General features: G+C 40.6%; 1 protein-coding gene across 7 annotated transcripts in view; it reads left to right on the forward strand.

Moving 5' to 3' along the window:
• LOC137425883 (RNA binding protein fox-1 homolog 3) overlaps positions 1-14,527 on the forward strand; it is a 375,403-nt gene that overhangs the window by 350,732 nt on the left and 10,144 nt on the right. For 4 of the 7 annotated variants that reach the window (XM_068114617.2, XM_068114610.2, XM_078774454.1 and 1 more), the window contains 3 exons: positions 4,374-4,503; positions 5,045-5,084; positions 8,150-8,211. In XM_068114617.2, the coding sequence (XP_067970718.2) occupies positions 4,374-4,503; positions 5,045-5,084; positions 8,150-8,211 (232 nt within the window). Of the gene's footprint in view, positions 1-4,373; positions 4,504-5,044; positions 5,085-8,146; positions 8,212-14,527 lie in introns of all 7 variants that reach the window. The other 3 variants (XM_068114630.2, XM_078774464.1, XM_068114625.2) reach the window with 1 other exon arrangement.

Consider the following 14,527-nt stretch of genomic DNA (forward strand, 5'->3'; position numbering starts at 1 on the left):
AACCATGCCATATATATATATATATATATATATATATATATATATATATATATATATACACATATACATATTTCCATAGTCCAGAGTTTCCATAGGACCAAAGTGGTCCAGAAACCCTGGACACATTTTGAAGAACGATACCTGTAACAAACAACTACGTTTATTATTGTTCTTTGGTGCAAAACAAAACATGATTACTCGTTAAACAGTCTAATCAGTCTAATATACATGAAACAGATCAGTTCAAATGTTCAAACTGCACTCTGACACGCAGTTCTGCATGTTTCAGTCGTTAAGGCAGCAGTCTCATTACGGATGAATTGTTTCAAGTATCTAAGGGTCGTAGGATTCTCGCATACACTTTGTGTTTGAGGAAACCCCAAAGGAAGAAATTGCAGGGTGTTGTTAAATCACAAGACCATGGTGACAATTTAACCATACCACGACGGCCAATCCATTTGTCTGTAAAGTTCAAATCAAGAGCCTGGCGTACACTGGCAGCATAGTGAGCAGGCGCACCATCATGCATGCACCACATTTGGCCATCATTGAGTGGAAATGCATGGTGCTCCAACATTAGAAGGTAATTTGCAGCATTCACATTTTCTTTGAAAAATATTGGTCCAACAATGGAAATTGTTGAAGATTGCAACAGAAGAAATTCCTGCCCAGACAGACACACTAGCTTGATACTGGACATTGTGCTCAACACTAAATCGTGGGTTGTCTCCTGCCCATATCACGCTGTTAGGACGATTCACAGAACCAGATAAAGTAAACTTGGATTCATCTGACCACAAGATCCTGTTCTACAAATCATTGTCCATATCCATTAACCCAAGCAATGTCTCACATGCCTCAACGTGCCTGCAAAAATCATCCTCAGATAGTTGGTGAATTAATCTGGGTATGTATGGTTTCGCATTAAGGTCTTTTAGTATTCTTCAAATCGATGATCGGCTTATGTTGGTGATGTTTGATAAACAACAAGTTGATAATGGTGTTACTGTCGAGTTGTTGTTGAATGACCGCTCTGCTTTCCTCAGTTAGAACAGTACGAGGCCTACCTGGTGACTGTTTTGGAAGAATGCTGCCGATTTCATCATACTGCTTGTTTATTCTGCCGATGGTTCTTCTGTCAATTCCTTCGGCGCCACATTCTTTGACAAGTTGTCTGTGAACCTCAGCCGAATTTCCAGACACAGAATACAAGCATACAGCGTGAATTTTCTGTCTCACGATATCCTCCGTCATATTAGGGTGTCTAATTCACAATGAACTGAACCAATGCAAAGACAAACGCGTGCAGCACAGTGAGCGATGCTCACCCCGATCCATATCACGTGATGCACCTCACCCTGTTGCGTATCACGGGATGCCGGTGCGTGTTGAAGCGGTCACATCCATTTACGAGTAATCATGTTTTGTTTTGCACCAAAGAACAATAATAAACTTAGTTGTTTGTTGCAGGTATCGTTATTCAAAATGTGCCCAGGGTTTCTGTCCACCCTTTATATATTAATGGAGAACTATATAAATATACATATATATACATACCCTCCCCCCCACCCCCCCCCCCCCCTCCGTTTAAAAAGGGTAGGTTTTAAAGGCTTTGATTAGCACTTTAGGAGTGATTTGGGTGGGGTGTTAATGGGCAATCTTTGAACATAATTGTGTCCACCAGTTAAAAGACCTAAATGACTCTGAGGACCCAAAATACCCCAAGGACCCAGAAGACACTAAGAACCCAGAAGACCCAAAATACACCGAGGATCCAAAAGACCAAAATAACCTCGAAGACCAAAACGACCCAGAGGGCCCAAATGACCCAAACACCCCAAACACTGAAAATACCCCCAAAGACCCTTAAAGACCATGAAGACTGAAAAGACCGAAAGACCCTGAAGACACAATGGACCACAAAGACCCAAAATACCCTGAAGACACAAAAGACCCAAAATACCCCAAGACCCATAAACACTAAAAATACCCAAAATACCCCAAGACCCTTAAAGACCCAAAAGACTCCAAATACCCTTTACACCCCCCCAAAGACCCTTTAAATCCCCCGCAGACCCAAATGACTCAAAAGACCCTTAGAGACTCTAAAGACCCAAAAGAGTGAAAACATCTGAAAACTGAAAAGATCCAGAAGAACCAAAAGACCCTGAGGACACAAAATACCCCAAAGACGATTAAAGACCCAAAATACGCAGGAGACCCTTAAAGACCCAAAATACCCTGAAGAATTAAACAATCCAAAAGACTCCAAAGACCCTTGAAGACCCCAAGGATCCAATGGACCCCAAATACCAAAGTTACTCCGAAAACCCAAAATACCCCAAAGACTCTTCAATACCCTGAAGACCCCCAAAAAGAGTAATTACATCTCGTCCAATTGAAACTGTAGACGGTGGCTTGCAAATCGAGCCTCAAGGGCGTTGTACAGAGGCAGAGGCGTTTTTTTTAAATAACAATAAATACAAGGCGTATGGAGGAGAAATCCGCTGCACATGATGTGCAATGTGCACAGAGTAAAACAAGTGTTCATTTACGTCCGTAGTATATCTTATAAATAAAGAAGATGTAAGCACACCTGATGCTAGGCCGAGGCTTCAGACTTTGGCACGCTCACGAGGCTACACCGTCGAACAAACTGTTCCAACCCGTCATTTTTGACGGGCTTTATTCTAGTATGTGTATATATATATATATATATATATATATACGTATATATATATATATATATATATATATATATATATATATATATATATATATATATATATACAGTATATACAGACATACATACATTGCAGCATTAAAGGGTGTGGCGGCGATTACGGGTATATAGTATGTTCCGATCACCTGCATCAACTCGTCTTTATTGTAACCATCATCAACATGGTGATCACATTATTGGATCAAGTTTATCATCATTATTATTAAAGTTAAGTTTCATGATCTTAATAACTCAATCAAATGAACTTTATTTTATGTGCTTCATACAGCAAAATATACCTGGTGTTGGCTTAACGGTTGAGGTAGCTGGCTTAAGATCTTAGGGTCGTGAGTTTGAGCCCCTGTTGTGGTGTTGAATAACACCTTGTGGGTTAGTTGACTCAGCTTGTCTTCTTTCCGAGGTCGGAAAAACGAGTACCAGCTCACTGTAAACAGGTGGCACTGATGCAACTAACAGAGCGCTTATTCATGAAACGAAATAGCATGAAACAATGCACAAACATGTTAATTAATAATTAATAACACAGTTTGTACAAATTTGAAAGTTAAAGACCCTAACCCCATTTTCGTCATTACCCCCAAAGTTTGGGGATTTGCAGTTCACGGGGATTTTCAAGAAAGTAACCCCCCCCCCTCCCCCCCCCCCCCCCCCGCACCCCCATTGGGGTATTTGGGGTTTTCGGAGTAACTTTGGTATTTGGGGTCCACTGGATCCTCGGGGTCTTCAAGTGTCTTTGGAGTCTTTTGGATTGTTTAATTCTTCAGGGTATTTTGGGTCTTTTGAGGGTCTCCTGTGTATTTTGGGTCTTTAATGGTCTTTGAGGTATTTTGTGTCCTCAGGGTCTTTTGGTTCTTCTGGATCTTTTGAGGTGATTAGTTACACCTCAGCTAATTTACAATTGCTGTTACAAGGGGGGTGGGGGGTGGGGGGGGATGGACACTTTTGCCAGAATAGACATTTCTGATAGTAATTCGAAATCCCAGTATGGGTTGAGCACAGTGGTCATACCTCACGTGGACCCTATCTGGTCTACAACTGTCACAGTGTCCTCTGACGCTTTGTGAAAGGTGAACCTCCAGCAGGAGGTCAGATTGGATCTTTCTTGCTTTCAAGGCAACAGGAAGTCGCACAGTGTGTTGGGTATTGGAGTTCATTACTTGTGCTGTCAGTCCTTCGCTTAAACTTGTGTGAGTTTGAATTGGAGTAATTGCTATTGCAATGCTGTAAACACAAAGGTACAGAGTGTGAGAACAAGTCATCCTTCAAAGAAGACCTTGTTTACTTGCAAATCTCCAAAAAAATTCAACATTGTCTATCAGAGTAGCTTGATCAGATTACAACATTCAGTGTCAATTGAATGGAAGGCATTCTTTATTTTCATCACAGGTCACCTCAATGGCTTGGTGGATTTTGACGAGGATGGGTTGCAATGTCATGTCTCAGAATTTGAATTGTCATGAAAAAAAATTGCAAGCTTATTCTTCCATAACTTGATAAACATTCGTCCAAGGCCCTCGATGCTTTCTCGAATGATTCCCTGCCATCTTGTGTTTTGCACTTGCTTTTAATACATCTTCACATGTTATAATTATTTGTCGATCTCTCATACGCTCTCTACCGCATGTAATAGTGGCTGGGATTCCGTACCCAACAATTGGAGCAGCAACAGCATATCGTGGTGCCCACCTACGGGGCAGGGGTCGTGCAGTATACAGCGCGCTGAGAGTTCCACCACCCCCTGCAATACCTGCTTATGGAGGGTGAGTGATCGAGCTTCTACCCAATCACTTCCTACCAATGTCTGATACTCTCAAGCCTGTGCCATGTGGTCTCAGATTCTGCTCGGGTGACAGTTTTGTTCAGGCCCTTACATCAACCCAACAAAGAGAGCGAAAGCTTGAGATTTTCCATTTCTGTGCAGACAACACCTTTACTTTAACATGTACCTTGCGCCTCAATCTCCACTTTACTGCAGAATGGAGGAACGCAGCCCTAGCCTAATTCACCAACACATGTTTACATGTCGCAACTTCGAGTGGTAATTACCTTGATGAATGTGGGTAATTGAAGGAAATGCAGCGCATATGGTGTCATCTCTGTTGGCCCGGTTGGTGGCTGTGCTAAAGCTTGCTCTCGGGAGTACAGACCACATCATTTCCAATTAGTGCTGCAAACCCGACGCAGTGCAAAAAAACATTGATATTCCTTCACTTTTTCCTTGCATCTGCGATGGAGAGACTCCTATGATTTCCTGTTTAACTTTCTCATTCTCTTTGCCCCTTTTTCTGGGTCTGTCCTTAGGATGGTTTATCAAGATGGCTTTTACAGTGCTGATATTTACGTAAGTACGCCCTCTCGTGAGTTTCAGACAGAGGTGCATTCCCTTTGCTACCCCTATTTGTTTGCATTGAATATGATGTACTATGATTTAGATGTGATTTTCATGTTTGTCCGAAATAATCTGAAAGCATTTAAACCATTTGCCATCGTATAATATTCCTTGACCGTTTGCAAATTAAACAGTTATGATGTCATCACTTCTGATCACATATTGAGTGCTCTACTGAATGGATGCTTGTGAAGACGATTGCCATCTACAATGGTTCACTGTAATTTTTCTTTCTGAAACCAGCCCACCATTAATCTTGCAGGGATGTCCACACAGATCGCATATTACCACCGTGTCAATTGCATCGGCTGGATTTCCTTCTGAGAGGCTTTTGCAGCTGACGTTTCATTCGCACCTCTTCAAAAATAGTGGCTTCATTACAAATTCTTGCATTTCTTTAGTGTATTGTTCAACACATCTCTGGATCGCATGCGCGGACAACCTATCCTTCTTTTTCCTCGTTGAATTTCACTGTACAATATCGTTTTTGGAATTCGATCTGCACCCATTCTGACAAAATCACCGGCCCATTGCAAATGTCGCTCCTTCAGCAGGCATTCCATCGATGTACACTTGGCTTGAGTTCACACCTCCGCATTCACCCCAACTCGTACTATTTGATGTGGAGGATTGCCCTCAAGGAGTGCTGATGAAACCATTCCATCCTTTTGACATGTCGACTGTAGAGCATCCACGTTGTGCACCGATACAGAAGTATGCGAACCACTATTGTTTTGTACAGCGAGATCTTTTGAGCCAATTTGATGTTCTTTTGCTATACTCATTGACTTAGGCGACCAAAGGATTAGTTGGCCTCTATCAAGTTAAGCGTCATTCACAAGCCCAGTGTTGGCTTAGCGGTTAGGGTGCCGGCTTGGGATCCTAGGATCCTGGGTTTGAATCCCGGCTGATCGCTGAATTAACGCTAGGGGAGTTGACTCAACCTGTCATCCTTCTGAGGTCGGCAAATTGAGTACCAGTTCACTGGTAATTCCCTGTGTCACAAGAGGTGACCAACAAGGTTGGTGGCAGGAAGGGCATCCGGCCATAAAACATTGCTTCAAAAAGGGGACCACGGTGCCCGAAAAAGGCCAACCCCTGCTCTGCGGGGAAAATGGCCTCTGAAGGTGGTTATCAAGTTAAGCGTCATTGGAAAGAATATCAACAAGATATGTGAAGTCATTAGTTGTCTTTAGTAGTTATCCATTAATGGTGATGGCTAGGCCTATGTGAGTGCTACCGGAGCGAGTCAGATGCATAACTTCAGTCTTTTTTATGCTGATAGTGAGTCCAAGGTTTTTAGTGCCCCGAGAAAAAACTGTCCAAGAGATATTGCAGATCTTACACCGTGTGTGCAAACAAACCATAGTCATTGGTGAATAGTCGGTCTCATGTCAGCATATGCCAGACTTTAGTTCACACGCACAATTCAAATCAAACAGGTTGAAAGGTCCACCATGCATGCTAGCCTTGGATATATATGTGTGTGTGTATATATATATATATATATATATATAAGGCTTTTCAACTTTCAGCCAGTGCTTCATTTAGCATGGTAGATAAGAATAAAACAAAGCGGAATTGGACAATCATACAGCCATGTTTCATCTCAGTTGTAATGGGAGAATTGTCAGAAAATCCGCCGTCTGCACATATTCAGCTACAAATTCCATAATGGAGGTTTTTGAACAATGGATAGATAAAGCTTTGTATAAAAGCCAAATTTGTCCATAATCTTCCAAAGTGCTTCCTTGTTTACCAAATTGAATGTTTTTGTGGAGTCGACAAACACAGCATAAAGCTTTTCTTGCAGCCGATGTGGGGCGAACGCCCTGTTGATAGTGCTGCCTTTTTGCCAGCAGTCATGTTGGATTTTTGAATACGACACGATCAAGCAAACGATTCTCTTCTGGATGATTTTTGCCAGAATTCTATCTGCAATGGCGAGCAACAAGACACCACAATGTTTTCGCAATTTTCAACCTTCTTAAAAACTGGTGGAGTCTGCAAATAATTTTTTGGCCATCTTGTTGAAAGACTTTGGATGGTATGCAGTCTTCAGTTGGGGGCTTTACCACTCGACGAGGTTTTCACCACTGACAGTACAATATTGCAGGATGTTGTGGAATTAAACTCGTAAGAGGCATCTACAAACATCCTTGGTTGACCATGTTGTGGAACGTCGGCCGAGGACCTCACCATTTTTTTTTCTTCCGTCCTCACTTTTTCACCTTTATTCAGCTTTAAATTAGCTTTCTCCACAACCGCTTCAGCGATCTTCAGCGATGAAGATATTTTTAAACAAAGTTACATGATGATTGGATGGAAAATTTGGCCGGCGTTGCAAAAAAATCCGTCTTCTGCAGGCATGGGTTGGTGAGTGTTTCCCACAGAATGAATAAACATTCTCAACCTCGCTTTGCACGGCCTTCACTCGTCATTGATCAGCGAGGATCTGATCAGGAGGACAGCTGTTCAATCGATGATTAGATGACTGCTGTCTGCAGATCTTGAAGCCACAGATCCTTTTGTTCTTCATCCATAAACCTCTTTGACAGAAAGATAAAAGTTTTTGGAGTCATGATATCTGTGTATTGTTGAATTTCAGCTGTTTTTCTGCTAAAACATTCTTTAAGTCATATTGATTCCAGGTTTCCTAACAGCCCACCTCACACCCCTCCCACTGGTTTCCACAAAAATACTTTGGATCAGCTTAGACCTACAATTTCCTTGAAACTTCCATCACCACATTAAAGTTAAAGTTATGGATCATTTTTTATTGGCTAGAACTACTTTATATGGCAATGGTATGGAACTGTTTTGATGTTTACAAATACCAAATGATCATGCACAAGTATTCATGTATAGTACTGCCATCGTCGGAGGTGAAAGTTTGTTTTCTTTGAAGACATCCCTCTCTTACATGTCAATGGTTAGCGATTTTACAGAATTGTTCAGGCTGACTATCATTTCCTGTGTTTCTAAAAAAAATTCTCTCTCTCTTTTCATGTTAGCAGGGTGGCTACACAGCATATCGCTACCCAGCACCTGCTGCTGCAACAGCGGCCTACAGTGACAGGTGGGCAGATAGATCAGACTGCACAAATAACATAGATCAACTAAAACTGTAAACTTCACTGATAATTTAAAGTTAAACGAAAGTCAAATTTCATAAACTTATCGGATCACTCGAATTGCATGTAATAAAATGTTTCACTGTATACACTTTGTGAACGACAACAACATCAAGTAGCAAATAGAACATTCGATAATTTTCCAGTAATTATTGTAAGGCATCAATATATTGTTATTGATTTGCTATGAAATGTGCACATGACATCACTTATGTTGTTGTGGGATCCATGATGAGCTGTGAATCGGAAGGCAGTTTCATGAGCATTCATCGATTCAAATGTTGCTAACAAGCGCTCTTAACGATGAGTGCTAAGGAAACCATGAGTACCATCAAAAGCAAGGGTATTACAAAAGCCCAGGTAATGTTTGCAGCAATTTGTCTATTGATGATAACTCAGCAGGTCATTACTTTGGACCACTAGCCAAAAATGAGGTGTACGCAATGGGCTTTCTGCTGTGATGACATTAATTTGCAAAAGTTGAAATCCACAGTAATCTTGGTGACCTCCATATCTGCATTAAGACTTTCCTAGCAGAACAAAATTGTCAATATGAAACGTGAACTAAAATGCATCTTAAAGCAAAAGGACATGATGAAAGTGAGCAAACCTTAATCGACACAGACAGAAAGAAGCAAAGGTAGAAACAAAAGTAAAAACCAGAGGAGAAAATTAGATGAGCAAAGAGCAGAGATGGAATAGAGAAAATTGAAATGGAATGAGAATGGCGAGCAAAGAAAAATTATTTTAAAGCTGTTCTATTTCACAAGAATGATGAGTCTGTTAACCGCTGACCAGAAATCTCCCCAAAAAATGGAATTGTCAATGCACAGAGAGATCTCCACAGAGCACTTCCATGAACTAACACCCAAAAGGGGCTGCTGTGTGAAATGGGTGCAGGGATTTGTAAAATATTATATGAACACCAATATTGGTAGCCAACCTTAAACTGAATTGAATGGCATGTTCAAAAGTGTTTCCTGCATCAACATCATAAATGCATTCAGAAGAAGCATAGCACTATAGAGACATATAGAGGATAGAAAACTCTTTTGGAGAAAAGCCAGCAGGGAATATTCAGGGGAACAGCGCCCCCTTCAGACAAATGTTTTGGGCATCTGTACACTCCACAGGGGTTGGTCACCCTTAGGATCAACCTGAGTGTTCCCCTTCTGGAGGTCACAGTAAATGAAAGCTGAAATTTGGCGTGCCGATGGACATCGAAGCCGGTACACCAGGAAAAATCACATAATCGTCGGAAAGATTCTGTAAATGAAGTTTTATGTAAAAAAAAAAAAAACGGTAAACACCTCCAGAAAAAAACCTCAATCAATATCAAGCGTTTGAAGATTGTAATTTTTATGACTGTAAACTGTGAAATAAAAACCCCAATTAAAATTGACGTAAAAAACCATAAACTCGTTCGTTAAAAAACAAAAACAAACAAAATAACTATCTAGCAGCAGGTCGTTGATGCTTGCCTACAATCATAAACCTTCTATTTATTATGTACCTTAGTACATATTGCTTACTAGGTTTGAGCCATACCACAGAAAATTATTCAGCCATACCCCAGAAAAAGCCATCCTCCAGAAAAAGCCATACTCCAGAAAAAGCCATACTCCAGAAAAAAAAGCCACAGGTCTGCCATTTCACGGCACTTGGTTGCCAACCCCGTCTGTGCAGACCAGTACAACGCAGACATGTTCAAGACATTGAGCCAAGGTCGGAGTATGTTAGCAACCTTCATCCATTACACGGACCCTATATTGTGTCGTCAAAAGGAATTTGTACATTCTCTCATTCTCTTTCAACATGGAAAGATTAAAGGGGTTTCCCCGACTGATGTCCATGGTATGTCTGCAAATGGTGAGTCCTTGGCTTTGGTGGAACCCCATCCCCCCTCCCTCCCTGGTGTTGGTGCAAATGGTGAGTCATCGCTCTCAACTCCGCTCCAGCCAATCAGAGCTAGAGATAGTGGTGACTGAGCCAACGAATGGGTGTTCATATTACCAATTACGTCATGATTGATGAACCAATCAGTGTCGACCTTACTACATAGACACGTTTTTTATGTACATGATATATTTATACAATATATGCACAGACTTTCACTTCCTTCTTTCTCTTGCTGTGATTTACCTTGAGAAGTACAGCACGAAAAGCTTCGGTTAATCTTATTATGTCGTGTATTTTAAAGTTATGCAGTACCAAACATCTGTTCAAAAATATAAAAGAACACGGAAGGAGCACATAAACAATCACCACAGCCACGATGTGTTATAAAAGATAAAATTCATATGTTTCACTTCTCCAGTACACCAGTTGTTTAGGGGAGAGGCAGGAATGGTCATTCCTCTCTTTGGTACATATATTACTCGTACAATATATCTAGGCTCGGCCTCGAGGACACTGGGGGTGTGTTCAGTTACCAAGTTATTGTGGAGCGCTCGCCAAGTGGCTTAAGCATTCAAGCAAGCACTCCATTCCAAACCGCTGATAATGAACGGCTGGCTTGGAAGCTCTGGCTAGCTGCTTGGTAACTGAACACACCCAATATTTCCTCCCTATCAATTTAGTGTTAAGCAGCAGTAGCGACTAAATCAAGGCAGGTTGTTATTATTCAACCAGTTAAATTACAACATTAAATGTTTATAATTTTAAAAAGCCGGACTTATGTTGCAAGGGGTGTAAGTCTAGCTTTTTTCAATTATAAACTTTTACAGTAGAAGTGACTGTTTCAAAAGGTAGTCATACGTGTTTGTGGTTGATACTATTTTTTACTTCCGGTAAGGTTTTCCAACCAGGCATCATGAATCATTTTTCCACAAAATGCCACGATAAGCTATTTATACATGTTAACACGGTGTTTGTCCAAGGAGGAAACCCCTTTAGGGAGAGGGGGTACTATTAGTATTAATATTGTTTTGTAATAACATTAGTATTATGCTATTATCATTGGTGTTGTTATTACTTTTGTTATTAGAAGTGGCCTTGGAAAAATGCCAAGATAAGCTATCTTAACACGGGTATACACATCAACACGGAATTCGACCAACGTGGAAATCCCCCATGGGGATGGGGGGAGGAAGTTAAGTTGCTGCAACCTCCATCATGTGACCCTGAGGCACCTTGTCAAATTTAGTTGTAATTGGAGAAGCGTTGGAGATGGGAGATGGGGGAGATCGAGAATTTCGCGAAGAATTGGAGATGGGGTGTCGGGGGGGGGGGGGGGGGGGAAGAAGTAACGACCAAATGTATCGCGGTCAAAAATACAGTCAGACAGACAGACAGACATACACCAAATTGTGCATTTTAGTACGCTTTCACATCCTCAGAGGTTCACAGATAGACATGCAATTTGCTTCTCAAGTACAACATGGTGTCTATTGATTAAACACATCAGCGTGTGGCACGTCGGCACGTGGGCATGCCTCGTGTACATTAATCACATGCAGGTCAAATACGTTCATTTGTGTGGGCCACTGACATTATGGAACTCATCAATATGTTGATTTGACGGTGCTGATGACTGAAAAGACCAATGCGGTGGCCAAAGATGGAGCTGGCAGGTGATGTAAATGGAAATGTAAACATTAGTATGCATCTGATTACTTTTACAGGACTTACATAGACATTAGTGCGTAATGGACAAATTAACTTAGGAAATGGGATTTGAACCTGGAATCTTCGCAGCATAAGCAATGGGTTCAAATGGGTACACTAAACAGGTCAATGTAACATCCTGCATGTTTGATTCTGATGGGAATATAAAAGTGGCTAACCCAGCATCATGAGCCATCAGTTCAAATGGAGCCATTTCACAAGCCAACCAGGCAACATGAATCATTGGTTCAGATAAGAACACTAAACAGGCCAATCCAGCATCATGAAACATGGATTAAGATGGGAATGTTCAACGGGAAAACTTAATAAAAATAATTTTCATTCTTATTAAAATGCATGGCAATGACTCTGGGAGCCATTGCCCATCATCACATACACAGTATATCATGGAAAAACGCAGCATTAAAAGACTAACGTCAAACAAATATTACCCAGTAGTCTGCTGTGCACATGCATTCCATATATAGAGATATGTTGTTGTACAGGAGAGTTAAAAAAACATGTTAATGGACTTTCCAGATTAGAAAAATTCATCAAGTACTAGTAATAAATGTCCACACCCATCCTTGACCGTTTTGCGGAACGTCGGCCAACGCCCTCACCTTTTTTTCCACTCTCACTTTGTCACCTTTATTCGCTTTTCAATCCGTTTTGTCCACAACCGCTTGAGCGATTGATTTAAATTTAAAAAATCAACATAGGAGCGCCTCGTCATGGATATTTTTTTTCAAAAAAGTTAATTGATGATTGGAAGAAAAATGCGGCCGGTATTCCAAAAAAAATCTGTTTTCTGCAGGAGTGGGTTGCAGGGTGTTTCATTTAGCAGGAATAAACAGCCCCGACCTCAATTTGTTGAGCTTCGGCGGAATTATAAAATATAATTTGATAGAAACAGTCGAGAAGCTACAAAATACAGGGTGAGTCAAAAGTAGCGCCCGATTTCTGTTTTTTCAGCTGTCAGATTCTTTCTGGGATGTCATGTTGTTAATAATTGTCGGGTATAATTGTTGTTAATAATGTTGTTGTTGTTAATAATAATTGTTAATAATAAATATTGTTAATATTGTTAATAATAAATAATTGTTAATAAATAGAAATCCGGCGCTACTTTTGACTCACCCTGTATTAGGGATAAGGTGAGAAAAACAAGTGTTAATATGATATGATGATTGGGATTCTTATATACACAAGAGTCCCAGAAGACCCTACCCCTTCCATTTCCAACTCACTCTACATACCATATTTTCTCTGGTCCAAACCCTCCAATAGGTTGCAGAGAAGAATGCAATGAGGAGCTTAATGCTCCATAGAGCCAGCCTATAAATTTGCAGAATAAAGTTCTCATTTATTGAGATGTACGTAGTTTCTCTTGCGCAGCATTCTTTTTGTGCAAGTTTAAGGGTTTGTAAAAAAATAAAACAAAAAACATCTGCTGTAAGTCGAAAACAGTATTATGACATCATCGAGGAAATACAAGTTGGGGAACGAAACGGTAATTTATAACTGAGTGATAAGGTGGTGTACATACAGTATGTGATCGTTCATGCAGGCCAGTGAAACAAAAGCGACCAGTTTTCAGTGTATAAACCACCACAGATGGGTACTTTAGGCAGAGTTCTTGTCCACATTCAGATGTTTTTGTCAAAGAAGACTTATGGACACAAGGACGTGTAAGAAAGCAGAAGATAGATTTATATACTCAAGCAAGGAATAACTCCATGAATGGTTAGAGACTTGGTAGTGAATGGTTAGACTATGGTCAACAACTGGACTCAGTGGTGTGATGGTTAGAGCCCTCATAAGGGAACTCATTAGGTTTACTCTCCATAAATGGAGAGTAACCTATTATTACTGCTAGAGTTTTTCTTATTATTAGGTTTACTCTCCATGAAATGGAGAGTAACCTATTATTACAGCTAGAGTTTTTCTTATTATTCTTCCGCCATATTTTGCACCTCCGAAAAATTCATAATTAATGTTCTCAGCAACCGCTGGTCGGATTGACAGGAAATTTTCATCAAATGATCGTCTCGGCTCCTAGAATTTTTTCATGCTAATTATGACGTCATAGGTCACGTGGTGTGGGCGCCATCTTGTAAAACAAATTCAACTTTTCCCCTCTGTATCTCCGCAGCGATGGAAAAATTTGAGGAATGGCTCATTCTAAAGAACTCTTCAATGGGAACAAAAGACATGTGTATCGAGTATATTAAAAATGCTAACGTTAAGAGGTAAGAATTCGTCAAACAAAAAAATTTCTCCCTCGAAAATGGGATTTTTTTCCCAGATGCTTAGTTAAAACAAACTCAGAATGCAAAAATTTTCGAGGTCATACGTCACATGGTTCGGCCGCCATCTTGTTTTCCGTGAAAAAACACAAAAACCCCTTTTTCTCCGCAACGGCTGAACGGATCGAGCCCAAACTTGGCATGCATATTCGCATACACATGACGAACAAAAACGTCAGCCAGCACGACGTCATCCGACACATGGTTTCAGAGTTATGACGTTTTAAAGCTCAAACTAGAAATGGAATCACCTCCATAATTTGTGGAGATATCGAGTGGAAACTTTACACAAATGTTCCTCATGGGGGGATGTTTCATCGTTACTTGAGACGTTTTGATAAGTCAC

Source organism: Myxine glutinosa, chromosome 1, assembly GCF_964187855.1.
Source record: "Myxine glutinosa chromosome 1, kmMyxGlut1.1, whole genome shotgun sequence".
In the NCBI taxonomy this organism is placed as follows: Eukaryota; Metazoa; Chordata; class Myxini; order Myxiniformes; family Myxinidae; genus Myxine; species Myxine glutinosa.